At 38.4% G+C, this 16,924-nt stretch overlaps 2 protein-coding genes and 2 non-coding genes across 4 annotated transcripts; all 4 read right to left on the bottom strand.

The window, feature by feature from the left end:
* Positions 1–641: 641 nt before the first annotated feature.
* Positions 642–756, bottom strand: LOC131369643 (U5 spliceosomal RNA). Its single transcript, XR_009207289.1, has one exon. It is a non-coding gene; the product is annotated as a U5 spliceosomal RNA (small nuclear RNA).
* Positions 757–2,010: 1,254 nt separating this feature from the next.
* On the bottom strand, positions 2,011–2,125 carry LOC131369644 (U5 spliceosomal RNA). The gene has a single exon (XR_009207290.1). It is a non-coding gene; the product is annotated as a U5 spliceosomal RNA (small nuclear RNA).
* Positions 2,126–5,492: 3,367 nt separating this feature from the next.
* On the bottom strand, positions 5,493–10,361 carry LOC131369292 (snake venom vascular endothelial growth factor toxin). The gene is made up of 5 exons (XM_058415857.1): positions 10,111–10,361; positions 8,614–8,656; positions 6,151–6,338; positions 5,969–6,045; positions 5,493–5,750 (listed from the first exon to the last, which is right to left on the bottom strand). The coding sequence occupies exons 1-5, from the start codon at positions 10,180–10,182 to the stop codon at positions 5,726–5,728; spliced, it is 405 nt and encodes a 134-aa protein (XP_058271840.1). The 5' UTR covers positions 10,183–10,361; the 3' UTR covers positions 5,493–5,725.
* Positions 10,362–11,068: 707 nt separating this feature from the next.
* Positions 11,069–15,795, bottom strand: adssl (adenylosuccinate synthase, like). Its single transcript, XM_058416109.1, has 13 exons — positions 15,343–15,795; positions 14,787–14,889; positions 14,373–14,441; positions 14,165–14,215; positions 13,980–14,046; positions 13,768–13,875; positions 13,569–13,650; positions 13,285–13,411; positions 13,009–13,163; positions 12,788–12,912; positions 12,592–12,689; positions 12,353–12,502; positions 11,069–12,096 (listed from the first exon to the last, which is right to left on the bottom strand). The coding sequence occupies exons 1-13, from the start codon at positions 15,565–15,567 to the stop codon at positions 12,044–12,046; spliced, it is 1,413 nt and encodes a 470-aa protein (XP_058272092.1). The 5' UTR covers positions 15,568–15,795; the 3' UTR covers positions 11,069–12,043.
* Between the last annotated feature and the right edge of the window lie 1,129 nt (positions 15,796–16,924).

Below are 16,924 nucleotides of genomic sequence, written 5' to 3'. Positions count from 1 at the left end.
CGATCAGCCATAACATTATGACCGCTGAGAGGTGAAGTGAATAAGACTGATGATCTCCTCATCATGGCACCTGTTAGTGGGTGGGATATATTAGACAGCAAGTGAACATTTTGTCCTCAAAGTTGATGTGTTAGAAACAGGAAAAATTGGTAAGCATGAGTGAGTTTAAGGAAGTGACAAATTGTGATGGCTAGACCACTGGACCAGAGCATCTCCAAAACTTTAGCTCCTGAGGGTCGTTCCCGGTCTGCAGTGGTCAGTATCTATCAGAAGTATCCTTTAAGTGGGCCAACTTTCAGGACTTTGGTGCCAGATACCACAGCACACCTTCAGGGATCTAGTGGAGTCCATGCCTCGATGGGTTGACAGGGAAGGCTGTTTTGGCAGCAGAAAGGGGAACCAACACAATATTAGGCAGGTAGTCATAATGGTATGGCTCTAATGTTTAATTGAACGTCTGATTCGTTAACACAAACACGCTTAATAATATTAACCTTCCGCAAAATACTAAACAAAGTAAACCAAATATTAATAGCTATAGAAGAAATTATACATATCGAAACAAAACATATTCATTTCACAAAATTAACTGCGCTAGAAACTAATACTTAGGGAACTCTATTTTTGAACCAGTAAAGACAGCTCCACAAACATGTGGAGCCACAAAAAATTGGATGATACTCATAGTGTTCCTCTCCACGGAAATCTTTAGTAAAAGGCGAAAGATTTATACGAAATGAAGAGAAACAAGAGTGATGAACAAGAGATATTTCGAGTCACATTGGCTATCAAACGCAACACACTACTAGATGACGGTAAGCAAATGATCACACTCTCTAATTCAATTCCGCAACGGAGTTCATATAAAATACAACAAATAGGTACGAATATTACAGGTATTTATTAGCAGACAAATTAGTTTTAAGAAAATTTTATTTTAAAAAAAAAAACAAAAAACAAAAAACGAACATGCGCAGTGCATCATGGGATGCCCATGCTTAGCCCCGCCCCCGAATGGTCTTTTTCTGAAGTAACCAATGCGTTTCGCGATGGTGAATAATGCTTATAAACATTGCTGGTTGTTTTAATCCTATATTTAATAAATAAATAAATAAATAAAAATTTGTTTCATACTTTATACTGTAAAATTGTAACTTGTCATTATGGCTCATTAATGCTTTCCCAATATTTTATACTTAAATATTTTGTGCAGAACTTAGGTCCATTTTTTTTAGGTCATAAATGTTTGCTTTTTAAAATTACATTGTCAAGTAAATGTAAAATGACACAAACAAATATGCATTACAAAATGTTTGGCATTGTAACGATATGGATATGTAAGATAAAATATATCCTGTGTATCATTAAAGTACATTTATTTTTACATTAAAGTTCTGGTGTATGTAAAGTCATAGTGGATTTTCAACATAGAAATGTTTCAGTGACCTAAAAACGTTTCAATCTAATTATGCATAAATGATTATATCACTTAAAAAACTCTTCTCTCCTTGTATATAGTCCATATTTCCTTCTTTCTCTCTTCCACTTTTATTAGAGCAACTTTAACATGGCAAGCAATTTCCCCCTGGGATTAATAAAGTTCTTTGAATCTTGAATATTAAATACACATAGGATCATTTTAATAACCTATGATATATGTCCCTTGTAATTAAGGCATAAAAGTTTTGTAGTACTTCCTCAGGCAAGTCTAATGAGCCTGGTCAACCTAATGGTGGTGCTATAACATATTTGTAGGCTCATATTCCGTGACACTTAAAAACAAAAACTCTTTCCCATTTGATTCGTTGTCTTATTGTAAACCAATATAGACGATCGATCCATTAAAAACCGAGAGCCCCTCAGACTATAACACGTGAAGGTATCATAAAACTACATGCATCGAAACGTTGAGTTTACAATCAACGCAAATAATTGATAATCTACTAAAAATAAACTACTACAAAACTTTCCTAAAAAGTAACTCGATCTATTTTTGAACCAGTAAAGACGGCTCCACAAAAACGCAGAGCCACAAAAAATTGGGTGATACTCATAGTGTTCTTCTCCACGGAAATCTTTAGTAAAAGGCGAAAGATTTATACGAGATGAAGAGAAACAAGAGTGATAACCAAATAAGTGCAGCCGTCAAGCTGGACACCAAACACAACACGCTGCTCGGTCAGGGTAAACAAATAATCGCTAGCTAATTCAATTCAGCAAGTGCGTTCGACTATGATATATGATATAACTTATTACAAAGCTAACTTCAAAATTATTTAGAACAACGCTGAATTACTTTAAAAAACATTCCCTTGATAACTAAAGGGAAGCGCGAAATGCATCATGGGATGCATATAATTATCCCGCCCCGCCCCAAACCCCCCCCATGGGGCTGCCGATGCGGTCATGTTACGCCGATCAGGCATAACATTATGACCACCTGCTTAATATTGTGTTGGTCCCTCTTTTTGCTTCCAAAACAGCCCTGACCCGTCATGCACTGTGTATTTAACACCTTTCTATCAGAACCAGCATTAACTTCTTCAGCAGTTTGAGCTGTGTTCAATGTTATGTCTGATCAGTGTATCTCCCATGTAAAACAATGTTTTTTTAAATAGGTCAATTAAATAATGCTGTAAAATACTGCAGAGGTTGCTTCTTATTTCCGTTTGACATTTAAGCCTACTTAAAAAGTCATATTTAAAGTCATAATAACCCAGATAGCATTAATGAGCCAGTGCTGGCTTACCTCCATAAGTTTATATATATATATATAATATATAATATATATATATTTACAACTTTGGAAAAAAATAAGAGACCACTGCCCAATCTCCAGATTTGAACTGTATTGAAAACCTCTGGAATGTCATCAAGAGGAAGATGGATGGTGACAAACCATCAAGCAAAGCTGAGCTGTTTGTTTGCTTTTTTTGCAAAAAGAGTAATATATAGTGTATATATACACACCAGTTTTTCACATTGCTGCTGGGTAACTATATATTACTCTTTTTGCAAAAAAAGCAAACAAACAGCTCAGCTTTGCTTGATGGTTTGTCACCATCCATCTTCCTCTTGATGACATTCCAGAGGTTTTCAATATATAAGAGGTTATATATATATATATACAGCTCTTTTTGGCTTTTTTGGTTATTTTGTTGTACTCCCACATGCTACAGTGCACCATTGTACATATTTTGGGTTATATCATGAGAATTGAGGCTTACCAAACATTTAGCAAATTTGAAAAACCTACTTTGGGGCCAGATTAAGATGGTTTGGACATGTTCAGAGGAGGGAGAGTGAGTATATTGGTAGGAGAATGTTGGACATGGAGCTGCCAGCCAGGAGGCAAAGAGGGAGGATAAAGAGGAGGTATATGGATGGAATAAATGATGATATGAAGCTAGTGGGTGCAAGTGTTGAGGATGCAGAAGATAGGGATAGGTGGAGAGAGATGATTCGCTGTAAGGAAAAGCTGAAAAAGAAAAACCTACTTTTGGGAATTAATCATATCTTTGCAACATTGGTGTCAAATGTCTCAGGAGAGTTTCTCGATAAATCATTTTGAGATTTCGAAACATTTCTGAACAAATTCATTCCAACAACAACAACAACTCGTAACCCCTGGACAGAACAACCTCCAGTAAGAACTTGGGCAACTATGCCTCATAACAGAGTCATGGGGAGAATTGCACTATTTAGTTACACTTATCGTACATCTTCCTTGTGGTTAACATTACTGCATTCTTACTTTTACTTTCCCTCAGAGATCTTGTGTATATACAGTCATACTTAGAAGAAGAAGCCTTTATTTTTGTCTCATATACTTCACAGCAGTGAAATTCTTTCTTTGCATATCCCATCATTGGAAGTTGGGGTCAGAGCATGGTCAGCCATCACCCCTATTTGCTTTATATCCTATACTATATATATTTTACATTTTACTTATATATTTTATATTCTTCAAGAACTTTTGAAATACTTTTTGCTTGCTACTGTAATCTGTGAGTTTCCATCTGAGATAAAAAATAAAATCTATCTTATCTATCTATCTAACCTATCTGCAGATGTGACAGAAAAAATGAGAAAGTCACCTACTAATCATTTCCTGTTGTCTTTTAACACACATAAGCTTCAGTTTAAACAAATCTTTGAAACATTTATACAATATGAAATGGAGTAGGTGTCTGGCGTCACATACAACACAATGATGGGTAATAGCTAAGGACTACGTCCAAATCAACAAGCAGCTAAATATAAAACACATGGCAAGTATTTCCTTTCATTTACCTCATTCAGAACTCTTTTTTATCAAGTTGCCTTGTCGCTTGTAAGTCAACATTTCTCACTTTTAAAATAATAGAATGGAAAATAAAAAATAAAATTTTCGTACATTCATACATATGTCAGATTTATCCATCCATCCATCCATCCACCCATCCATCTTCTATACCTGCTTTATTCCTGATTAGGGTCACAGGGGTCTGCTGGAGCCTATCCCAGCACACATTGGGCGAAAGGCAGGGGTACACCCTGGACAGGTCACCAGTCCATCACAAGGCAGATGTCAGATTTAATGGCTAAATAATATTCAGCCCATATCTCATAATTTTAGAAAACCTACATTGTAAACCTGAGAATGATCCCAGACAGCAAATAAATTTCCAGAAATCTTCAGTATTTGTTACCTATAAATGATCATATCACTTGAACACATGACACATGTTCTTTCGCTTATCTACAATTAATTTATAGATATAGATCCCAATTTCAATTCTGTGGTCTGTTCTCTCAATTCCGCTTAATGTCACGCAACTAGGTACATCAGATATTTTACTTAGTTTGAAAGACTTGGCAGGAAGCTTCACCAGAGTGTGAAGATTAGTTTTATGCTTAGCTGTGTGGAAATCTTAAAAGATAAAAGATTTAAATGATAGATAAAATACCTAGAAAACCAGGAAACAGTGTTTTTGTTTTTTTTACGGCTTAAACGTCACATTGCTATAGACCCTGGTAAACATGTTCAACTCAGTTCAATTCAGAAAGGCGATTAAACATTCATTCACGAATGTACAATGCAAATTAACAGTCTTTAAGTCTTTAAAATTATATTGACCCACAGCAAAGGACTACATTTACATCATTTATTCAAGAAATTAACACACCCAACACTCTCCCACTCACTAAATTTCCCCTACAAACATCCAGCAATTACTAACAAAGTCGCACTTTTCATTCCAGTAACTTACCTCGCAGCTTGTAAGTCAAGAGTCAGGTTATGCTCATAAATTCATATTCGTAAAAAAAAATAATAATAAAAAAAGAACTAATAAAAATAAAAATAAAATAAATAAATGAATGAAAAAAATGTTGTGTAGACCTCTGACCTAAAAATGTCAGAAATATCCAAACAAGGCAAAACAATGTCATAAATTATAATCAATAATAAATAGTAATTAAAAAGGATCAATGTGTTTGTGCGTTTAATTTATAGAAGCGTATAGGTTCATTACACACCGAGTTCACACAACTGTTTATGCCATTTTTATTATGATGATTATTTCATTATGTTCCATTATATCAATAAGTTGTTTTTTTTTATTTGAAAGCACAAAATAAAATTATTTAAATAATAATACAAATAATAAACAAATAATACTATGAATGTAACAAAAATACAAGTTAAAAATGATTAAATTATGCATTATTCAATGAAGACAGTCTAATGCAAGCGTTTCCTTCTGGGACTGTTGAAAAAGAGGGGGGGGGGAGAATAAAATTAAATAGAAGTACACACATGGAAGGTCTAATACTGATCAATAATCTGTTGTGCAATAGGAATTTCAAACAAGAAGTAGAAGAAGAAGAGGTAATAATAAGAACTGTACATTTTCATATTATATTGCTCAGTAAATATTATATACCAATCAATTTTTGATTCATATTCCAAAGTAAAGTGATTTACCTGCAGTTGCAACTAGTGTGCATTACAAATGGCAACACGATTGGTTCTTTTGGTTTGTCGGAGTAAATACGGAGAACCTATTCCAAAAAAAATAAAACAAGAATTTTTTTTCAGCATGAGATCCGAGTCCATAATATCTAAAGAATCAGGACAATCTTGCTCCTGAACAGCATCACTCTTACCCGGAACTCGACCGTCTTGCTTTCTTCAGGAATACACATCGTCGCCTCATCTGTACAGCAGCCTGAACACCGTTTCACTGGAACACATCTAGGCATAATGGTGTACTGGAGCTCCTGTGGAAATTCTTCATGTACCTTGACCAAAGTTTCACGGGGTTGACAGCCGGTTTGCTTTATAAGGTCAGACACTGGGGAATATAAAGAAAGAACAAATTCACTTTGATTGTAGAAGCATTGGGTTTCAGCCATTTAAGAGACCTAGTGGCTTAGTGGTCAAGAGCTTTTCATCAGAGTTCAAATCACAATCAAGCTGCCATGGTTGAGCCTTTGAGCAAGAACAGCTCAGATGTATCCTATATATATATAGCTATATATAACTATATATGTATAAACTATATATATATATATATATATACAGTATATACACTATATTGCCAAAAGTATTCGCTCACCTGCCTTGACTCGCATATGAACTTAAGTGACATCCCATTCCTAATCCATAGGGTTCAATATGACGTCGGTCCACCCTTTGCAGCTATAACAGCTTCAACTCTTCTGGGAAGGCTGTCCACAAGGTTTAGGAGTGTGTTTATGGGAATTTTTGACCATTCTTCCAGAAGCGCATTTATGAGGTCACACACTGATGTTGGACGAGAAGGCCTGGCTCTCAGTCTCCGCTCTAATTCATCCCAAAGGTGTTCTATCAGGTTGAGGTCAGGACTCTGTGCAGGCCAGTCAAGTTCATCCACACCAGACTCTGTCATCCATGTCTTTATGGACCTTGCTTTGTGCACTGGTGCACAGTCATGTTGGAAGAGGAAGGGGCCAGCTCCAAACTGTTCCCACAAAGTTGGGAGCATGGAATTGTCCAAAATGTCTTGGTATGCTGAAGCATTCAGAGTTCCTTTCACTTGAACTAAGGGGCCAAGCCCAGCTCCTGAAAAACAACCCCACACCATAATCCCCCCTCCACCAAACTTTACACTTGGCACAATGCAGTCAGACAAGTACCGTTCTCCTGGCAACCGCCAAACCCAGACTCGTCCATCAGATTGCCAGATGGAGAAGCGCGATTCGTCACTCCAGAGAACGCATCTCCACTGCTCTAGAGTCCAGTGGCGGCGTGCTTTACACCACTGCATCCGACGCTTTGCATTGCACTTGGTGATGTATGGCTTGGATGCAGCTGCTCGGCCATGGAAACCCATTCCATGAAGCTCTCTGCGCACTGTTCTTGAGCTAATCTGAAGGCCACATGAAGTTTGGAGGTCTGTAGCGATTGACTCTGCAGAAAGTTGGCGATCTCTTTGCACTATGCGCCTCAGCATCCGCTGACCCCGCTCCGTCAGTTTACGTGGCCTACCACTTCGTGGCTGAGTTGCTGTCGTTCCCAAACACTTCCACGTTCTTATAATACAGCTGACAGTTGACTGTGGAATATTTAGGAGCGAGGAAATTTCATGACTGGATTTGTTGCACAGGTGGCATAATATCACAGTTCCACACTGGAATTCACTGAGCTCCTGAGAGCGACCCATTCTTTCACAAATGTTTGTAAAAACAGTCTGCATGCCTAGGTGCTTGATTTTATACACCTGTGGCCATGGAAGTGATTGGAACACCTGATTCTGATTATTTGGATGGGTGAGCGAATACTTTTGGCAATATAGTGTATATATATATATATATATATATATATATATATATATATATATATATATATATATATATATATATATATATATATATATAGTTTTATTGTACCAAGTATGTTTGCATTGCATCTTAAAGGCCACTTTGGACTGTACTTCAAAATCTAGTTTTGTTTTTGCTTCACTTACCATAGTTTAGTGCTGCCCTTGATACGAATCAGATATTATCTACATACCACAGTCTGCCAGAACGTGGCTTATAAATACAAGCCTCCACTTCTGGTCAAATCTACTCATCTTATCATAATGTGCCATTTGAAAAGGTCATCTCAGGCTGGTTCCATGACCATGAGTAAACACTGAGTCTACGTCAACGTTCTTCCCAGTCACCTGATATGGATAAAATAGAGCACTTTTGGGAAATGACACTATGGAGTAACAGCATAGAGCTGACAGAGTTTCCTAAGCTGAATTCTATTATACTACATCCTTATAAAAGTTATAAAACATTTTGTGACTTTAAGTCACAGTATCAGGTGAAGCGTGAGTGTCCGATCTTATCTTATCTTAAGAGGGCAGGTGTGGGTGCGGGTTTTCGTTCCAGTTAAGCAGAAACCACACTTTATTCCACCTGATTAATGAGTTTATTTTGGCTTCCAGTAGACCCTTGGCTGAAATGAAAACCCACACCAGCCTTTCCAGGTTAAGATACACCTCCCTGAGCTAGAGTGTCTTATTTTGCGTCTATTAAAATCTATTTATTAGTACTCTATGCTGTATTAATACCCAAACCAAAAGGGAGTATAAATACCGCTTTCAGACTTTGATTTCTCCTTGTTATCTTCATGGTGACCCTAGTGGAAAAGAAGAGAGAAAATGCATATTTAATTAGACATAGGTCAAAAAAAGAGAAAGCAACCACACACATGATGTTGCACTACTCCATTCTCTTTTCTCTGGTCATTCAACAATTCTGGGAGCCAGCAGCAGCTTGTGACCATAGATCTTGGTATGGCAGGACAACATAAATGAAGACTTACAGGCTTACACACTTGACTTATGCTATAAGATACACTACTGAGTTACTCATAGTGCAAACAAGGGGCAGAATATAGTCTTCATATAGTTCTTATTGTTGACCATTAAGTGACACTACCAAGCTAAATTTGGCACTGTGTTCACCAAAAGAGCGACCAAATAGCTATTACTTTGCTCACACAATGACCTTCCACAGTGAAATGTAGCATGGATATAGTTAACACTATTTGTTAGCTAGGACTTGTTAGCTAGAAAAGGTTATATGCTATCTGACGCTTAACAGTAAGCACCCATTTTGTAATATTTTGTTCTATAGCCAGCAGCATTACATGACATGACTCACGTGTAACATTTAATCTTAACTAACATCAGATTTTAGATAAAAGTCTTTTAGCCGTTTATCCCTACTGAATTAGGAAACAGTGAAAAATATATACAACTTTGGTCCCATGTGCACATTTCTGAAAGTGCCAGTTAAAATGATCAATTATAACTTACAAATCATATGGATACTAGTAATCTTTAGGGTAAAGGGTTCACCCAAAAGAACCTAGTAAATAAATCTGCTGTGAATCACAGGTTTCTCAGACAAAACTCCCTTGTCCTCAATTCCAAAGAAGTTGTGGGCTTTGGAAAACCAAAAGTACTGAGGTGACTCGTTCTTACATGATCATGGCTTGCTCATTTCCCCCCATAAAGTCATAGTATAGCTCCTGCATTTGATCACGTCCAGCAAAGAACTGTTTTCAAAACAGTTGGCCAGAAATACAGCATTACTCCATTTCTGCATCTTAATGTAATTAATGATTTTTGCCGTGCGCATGCAGCCTAACAAATGATGTAACGACACTGGATTGCAGTACATGCTGGTTGACTTGTATTTCTCTGAAATTAAAACATGAAATTTCTCTAGTCTCATTCAACAGATGTGCTGCAAAGTATTATATAAATGCCAAAAAACAGTAGATTAAAACCTTCATAGCAGATCAGACGTTACCAGTGAGAGTATATAGGACCCAGAAAGATGGAAAAACAAATTATTGACAATATCTACTATACAGCTAGATAAGAAGGAAAAGGATGTTTTAGAGAAAGTCAAGTCAAGAAGCTTTTATTGTCATTACTACAATATATAGCTGACTCAGTATATTTCTCCAGGACCCTGGTGCCACATAAAACAACACAGAGCTACATAAAAAAACATAAAGCTACATAAAACAACATAGAGCTAAGGACTGAAAGTATCTACTATGCATCATTTTAATCCTACCTGAGAATTGGCCTCACAAGTTGGAAATGACAGGGTGATGAAAAGAAGCAGCCAAAGCGACACCTGCGACATGATCGCCAGCTCGAAAGCAAATGAGGCATCAGATTGAGTGAAATCTTCAGAATGAGAGTACTGAAGTCAAGTGTTTCCCCATCAATAGAAGTTCAGACTTAGTCAGCGTGTGTCTGGGGTGCAGTTAATAATGCTAAAGTAATTTGTCAAAACATGACCCTGCTCATTGTTCCGTGCTGAAGAACATGTCAGCAGGGCAGTATAAAAAAGTTTAGGTCACATGGTCAAGGACCAGAGAGGGCACCACATGACCAGAGATGGTCAGTTGTTTGAAATCTTAGTTACCCATCTCCTCAAAAGGTGCCAGATGTCTGATTTAGGTGGTCTGATTGATTATTTTTTTCCTTCTTGCTTTGCTTTGCAAAAGTTCTTGAACATAGGCAATGGAAAAATTGGCAATTAAACAAACAAAATTTGTGCTCTGAAAATGAAGCTTTCCTTCCAAGTGTCTTAACAAAACGCGAAGGCTTTTTAATACAGTGGATGATAGTGGCATTTAGTGGCCAGAAGCATGAAGTTGTTTTTGTATTAGTCCTTAAAACCTACCCCTTTAGAAAATGTTTTATACTTATTTACCTCTTTATAGTCAAGGCTCATCTCAGAATTGAACAAATATATTCTATTCACACATTTTTTTAACCCTTTTCTGACAGTTTCCACAGACTTGTCTTTATAGTGACCTCGCTTTCATCCAGAAACAACATTCATACTCGGTTCACATGATGCACCCACCATTACAGTTAATTCTCTTTAAAAGATTTCTGAAGATTTCTTTCAGCTCCAGGTTAATTCTATCTACAGCTTAGAGAGCTCTAGATAGTAAATAAACCAAAAACAATGGAAGAAAGATGGAGAGAACAAACACAAACGACAGAAGTCACACAAGTCAGTTTATTCAGAACACTTTATTGTTCCAAAGCAGCAGTTGATAACTCGACACACAAAAAGGAACACACTCCAGTGGAAAGGCAACTGTAGTTATCTGGGTGAATCGATCACTGCACCGCATTTGTTAAAAGTGAAGGGTATACGTTTAAAAGTAAATCCATTACTTTTATTAAACAGCTCTGAAGTAAACCTTTTATTTATTTAAGTAAACCAACACCAGCCACCCAACACATACAAATTAAAACAATGTTTTTTTGAAATCGCAGGGTCATCCAATCAACCCCATACACATGATTACATAAAAAGTTTGGCTACACTTTTACAATAGATTTTAAAAGCCTATTATCAACATAGATGAAAAAATAGTACATTTCTTTTCTAAAATGCAGCAAATCAAAATAAAGCCATAGATTTTTGAGAATGGTAAAATGAACGTAATGGACGATGGGTTATCAGCTGAGGACAAAAACAAAAAAAGTTTGAACCTGTAAATCAGTAATTACAGAACAGTACAGAGGAAGGATAAACCCCAGAGGTCTGAACGGTGCAATTTGCAATACATTTAACACAAAAGCTCCTTTTAGTGCAGCACTAGAGTGGGAGTGTATGACGTCGGAACCATTATGCATTGAGCATTTCAATAAGAATGCTGGTCTAGGAATTGAAAATTAAAGCCACCAAACATATGCAAGAATAGAAATCTTATTCGGATGTTTCATACACATGACCCCTGAGTCATTCTCTAAATGAATTTTTTTTTTTGCAACATTTTGCAATCCCTTATTTCTATATCTGTGGTCCTGAACTGTTATTACGCTGGTGCTCACTTTAAGTGGGGACGTCCAGGATTCTCAACCCGGGTTCGTCTTTAGTCCAGCACTGATCCACTACGTAGTTTCTGGTCCCGAAAATGTTATGCAGTCCTTGGAAGACGTATGAAGGTGATGGATTTCAGGTACTCTCCTGTGCATCTTTAAAAAAGCTTTATCATGCACTCGCGGGATTTTCCAACTCCGACCCATTTTACTGTAGGAGAGAATAAAAAAGAAAGTATTTTTTAAATGTAAGGTAATAAACAAAAACAAAACAGAATAAGCCAAGATGTTAGGACGGATACAAAAGGCCTCAAAAACAGCTCTCTGAAACTTGCAAACAAAACATAGCCAGCCAATTAACATCTTTTTTTGCCAAAACCTAAAAACATGGGCAATAAAACAAATCATTGCTTTAAGACAACAAGGTTTAAGTGTTCATCCCATCTGCTCATCACAGAGCTTCTTACCTGGCACCTGTAGGTGTTTCTCAATAAAGTGAATGTAGTCCTGTGCCTGAGGTGGCAAGTCGTCGAAAGTGCGTGCTCCCTCTGTGCTACAGTGCCACCCAGGTAACGTCTCATAGGTCACCACCACTTTCGTCAGGACATCCATGTTAGCTACAAATGAAAAATAAATGATGTACAGTCTTTTTACACAGACTCTTTTAACAGAACTAAATTCCCAAAACTAAAGAGGTATAACTCACCAGGGAAGCTGTCTAAGGGCTTGCCATCAACTGTGTAGGCCACACCCACTTTTATGTCAGACAAAGTATCAAGAATGTCCAACTTGGTCAAAGCGATACTGAAGAACACAAAATGGGGCAAACCAAAAACACATGCATTGTTAAACCTTAGGTATGAATGAAACTCCACAGGAACACAGTGAGTAAAGGTACTTACGCTGTGAAGCCATTGACCATGTGGGCATAGCGAACTAAAACGAGGTCCAGCCACCCGCAGCGTCGCCGTCTGCCTGTGGTAACTCCAAATTCCCTTCCTCTTGACTGCAGAAGCTCGCCAATGTCCTACACAACAAAGCCAAAAGAAAAAGCAGACAATTCAGGACACACACCCTAGGTATACTCTGAGTTAACATGAGCGGATACAGACACAGCACTCACGTTGTCCTGCTCAGTGGGAAAGGCTCCGACACCAACTCGGGTGGTGTAAGCCTTAACCACACCATACACACGGCCAATGTAGGATGGGGGAACCCCAAGACCTGTGCACACACCTCCGACAGTGCAGTTGGATGACGTCACGAAAGGATAGGTTCCTGTGGACATTAAAAATGACCCATTATACCACAGACTGATTACACGAAGAATACAATGGTTTTCTACAAAGTGTTGAGATGAATAAGGATTGTTCCAATACAAACAGGACACAATGCCTACCAAAATCGATATCCAATAGAGCTGCGTTAGCCCCCTCAACCAGAATCTTCTTGCTTGGTCCAGTAAGAGCTTTATGCATGAAGTACACACCATCTGTGACCAGAGGCCGCAACTTCTCTGCATAATCCTAGAGAGAAAGAGAGGAGAGAAAAAAAAAGAAAGAAAGAAGAGAGGATAAGCACAATGTGGTATTATAAAGGACACTGACCACAAAACGTCTAATGGCACAACGACAGCAACACAGCTTCACACACGTCTCATCCTTCTGTTTTCAATTTCATTACCTTTAGCTGCTCCAGCTCATTCTCAACATCGATGTTGTGATTAGGGAACATAGTCTGAAAATGGTTCGCCAGGACACGGAATCTGCGGAGAAAGGTTTGTCATTTAGCAAAAGGAAACTACATTTTATTTACATTTACATGTCTTCATTCTGAAATATATATATACATATATAAATAAAAATAATAATTAAAACCTCACTTTTCAGCAAAAATTGAGAAGTCAGCGACCAGGTCACACACTCGCAGACCATTACGTGCTGCCTTGGAGGAATATGCTGGACCGATGCCCTTTTTGGTTGTCCCCAAGCTGCAAGATAAAAGGAGGACACGTGACACAAAACAGCTGGAGAACCGTACAAAATTAGAAACAGAAGAAAGAAAAAAAAAAAAGAAAAGAAAACGATAACCCACTTCTTCCCAGCCTGCTGTTGTCTTTCTTGCTCCTGTAACCCATCGACAGCCTGATGGAAGTTAAACACTGGAAAAGGAAAATAAAGTACATCAACTACTTGTAGCAATTAATTTCAGTAATGCGGCCTCAAATACATCATGAAGGAATCAGATTTTTATTTTCACAGTAAGAGAGGTGATCCTACCGATATGCGCTCGATCAGAAATCTTCAGCCTCTCTTCCCAGCCCTGCAGTCCTGAATTTAAAAACACAAAATTAAAGTCTGTCAAATATAAGCAATGATACGACTAAAGCAAATGGTGGAGAAAACAGAAGAGGATTTATTCAGACAAACTAAGGAGGTACTAGAGAAATTCACAACTTCCTGCATAAACAAAGGCTCCTTCTCTCACCAGAGCCTTTCTGAGAATTTTTCGCCGCCTCCTCAAACAGTCCAGGCAGGTGAATCACAACTCCGTTTCCTGAAACACAACAAATGTTAGGAAATTCTTGCAAAAGTATTCTACACATAAAGTAATATTAAAATGACCAACATGGTGAAGTAATAGTAATAGCACGTTAAAATAAATAAACAAATAGTTCTAAAGAAAAATGTGTTGCCAGATTGGGAAATGCCCCCCATTATTGCCCGAACAAGATGGCGTTTTTCAATACAAACATAATAGGACCGACCCGGTGCCATGTTTGCCCGATGTGGCGCACGTGACAAAGGTAGACAACACTACCGTTACTGTGTGATCTCGGCAGCAGGGGGCAACAGATGAACGTAATTCTAAAAGGGAGAAAGAAGGTCAAAGCAAACGCACCGATGAAAGAGATGGCCTTTTTGTTGAGTACGCCGCTGGGTAAGAGGTGGAAGTCGTACTCCACGCTGTCCACCACAACCGTGTGTCCAGCGTTGTTTCCGCCCTGTTTCACATTTTTAAAAAAAAGAAACAATTAGTGACGTCGAAGCATCCATGATGGCCGGGAATAGCTCGAGCCGCTATTCGGCCCACAATTTTTTACTCAAGGACAGAAGTAACAAGTGCTGCTAAAAATGTCAAAACACTACTGAAACTTTTTTTGTTTAAAAAGTAAGTTTATATATATATATATTGGCTAGATGTAAATATGAAAAAGGTACAGTTCACGATTTAATAGAAGGTTGTTGCTAGACATGGGAGAACCCTGAGGAAATAGGAAGTAACTTATCAACGCGGTGTTAGCTAAGCTAAGCTAAGCTAACACCACAACAGTAGTGCTGCTGCTCTTTGTGATGAAAACCAAACAAGACACTCGTTATGTAAACGTGTCCCCATTATATTTACACACACACGTTAAGCATTTAGGAAAAGTAAATCATTATATAAAGCGCGGTACCTGGCATCTGCAGACAATGTCGGCGTCCATAGCCAGCAGGTCGACCACCTTTCCCTTCCCCTCATCTCCCCACTGAGCACCAAGCACCACGGTCACTTTATTCTGAGGCTCACGGGGATTCCGCAGAGACTCCGTCCCTCCACTTTCCCGGGATCGCTTAACCGCGGGCTCTCCGTTCAGGGCAGCCGTTTCTTGTCCATTAGACGTCTTCTTGTCCGCAGCCATGCCGCCTGTCCTGCGCTATGCAAACGCACGAATGACACGTGTTTCAAAATAGCAGTCCTTAGCGGGGAGAGGGGGGGAAAAATATATCACGATCACAGGGTTTGTTATCATCCGTTCGTCGAATAAGGAAAAAGAGGCGACAATGTTTAAAAGGTTAAAGAGTAGTGCAAGCTTTCACCTGTGAGCCGACTGTTTGATTCTTATCAGGACTTGGTGTTTGTTACTTCACGTATTTGGCGCGTAAGTGGGTGTGGCTAATTTTGGCGCTCTTTCCAGGCACCAGCTGATTGTTTGCTTGAGAACACGTCCTGTGTACACTGTATTGCCAAAGGTTTTGGGACACCCCTCCAAATCATTGAATTCAGGGGTTGGGCTCGGCCCCTTAGTTCCAGTGAAAGGAACTCTTAATGCTTCAGCTTCATACCAAGACATTTTGGACAATTTCATGCTCCCAACTTTGTGGGAACAGTTTGGGGATGACCGCTTCCTGTTCCAACATGAGTGCACAAAGCAAGGTCCATAAAGACATGGATGATCGAGTTTGGTGTGGAGGAACTTCAGTCCTGACCTCAACCTTTAGGATGAATTAGAGCGGAGACTGTGAGCCAGGCCTTCTCATTCAACATCAGTGCCTGACCTCACGAATGTACTTCTAGAGAAGAACGGTCAAAAATTCCCATAAACACACTCCTAAACCTTGTGGAAAGCCTTCCCAGAAGAGTTGAGGCTGTTATAGCTGCAAAGGACAACTCCATATTACATTCATGTGCATGGAAAGGAAGACTGTCTTTATGGACCTTGCTTTGTGCACTGGTGTACAGTCATGCTGGAACAGGAAGCGGTCATCCCCAAATTGTTCCCACAAAGTTGAGAGCATGAAATTGTCCAAAATGTCTTGGTATGAAGCTGAAGCATTAAGAGTTCCTTTCACTGGAACTTAGGGGCCGAGCACAACCCCTTTGGGTGTCCCAAAACTTTTGGCAGTATAGTGTGAAATACATGACATGGCCAAAAGTCTAGGGACACCTCACCATAACACCTATATGTGCTTTTGTTTTGTTTTTCCATTATTTTGTTACATTGTGTGGTGGAAATCATATTACTTCTATCAGAGTTATTATATTTATTATTGAGTTTTGAGAAATTCTTAGCAATCTCCTTTTTGTATAATAATCCAAGTTTATATAATAATATAATGCAAAAACAGTAAAAAAAAAAAATTAAAATACTATTGTCATTTTTGCAGTTATGTGAAAGGCCCAACTTACTGCTCTCTTCCTCCTTCTATTTATTCTTACACAAACGCCATTTCAAGTCACAGCCACCAGGGTTTGCACATAACACAGCTTTCATTTAT

Source organism: Hemibagrus wyckioides, linkage group LG18 (assembly GCF_019097595.1).
Source record: "Hemibagrus wyckioides isolate EC202008001 linkage group LG18, SWU_Hwy_1.0, whole genome shotgun sequence".
In the NCBI taxonomy this organism is placed as follows: domain Eukaryota; kingdom Metazoa; phylum Chordata; class Actinopteri; order Siluriformes; family Bagridae; genus Hemibagrus; species Hemibagrus wyckioides.
This window is presented reverse-complemented; position numbering and strand designations above follow the sequence as displayed.

What these genes read in the sequence shown, in the direction of transcription:
- adssl (XM_058416109.1), bottom strand. Translation starts at nt 15,567, where the DNA reads ATGGCTGCGGACAAGAAGACGTCTAATGGACAAGAAACGGCTGCCCTG. An exon ending in AAAGGCCATCTCTTTCATCG is followed by an intron (nt 14,442 to 14,786) that starts GTGCGTTTGCTT and finishes GTTGTGTTTCAG; the next exon opens with GAAACGGAGTTGTGATTCAC. An exon ending in TTCTCAATTTTTGCTGAAAA is followed by an intron (nt 13,651 to 13,767) that starts GTGAGGTTTTAA and finishes CTTTCTCCGCAG; the next exon opens with ATTCCGTGTCCTGGCGAACC.
- LOC131369292 (XM_058415857.1), bottom strand. Translation starts at nt 10,182, where the DNA reads ATGTCGCAGGTGTCGCTTTGGCTGCTTCTTTTCATCACCCTGTCATTT. An exon ending in GAAATCAAAGTCTGAAAGCG is followed by an intron (nt 6,339 to 8,613) that starts GTATTTATACTC and finishes TATATTCCCCAG; the next exon opens with TGTCTGACCTTATAAAGCAA. An exon ending in GCAAGACGGTCGAGTTCCGG is followed by an intron (nt 6,046 to 6,150) that starts GTAAGAGTGATG and finishes TTTTTGGAATAG; the next exon opens with GTTCTCCGTATTTACTCCGA.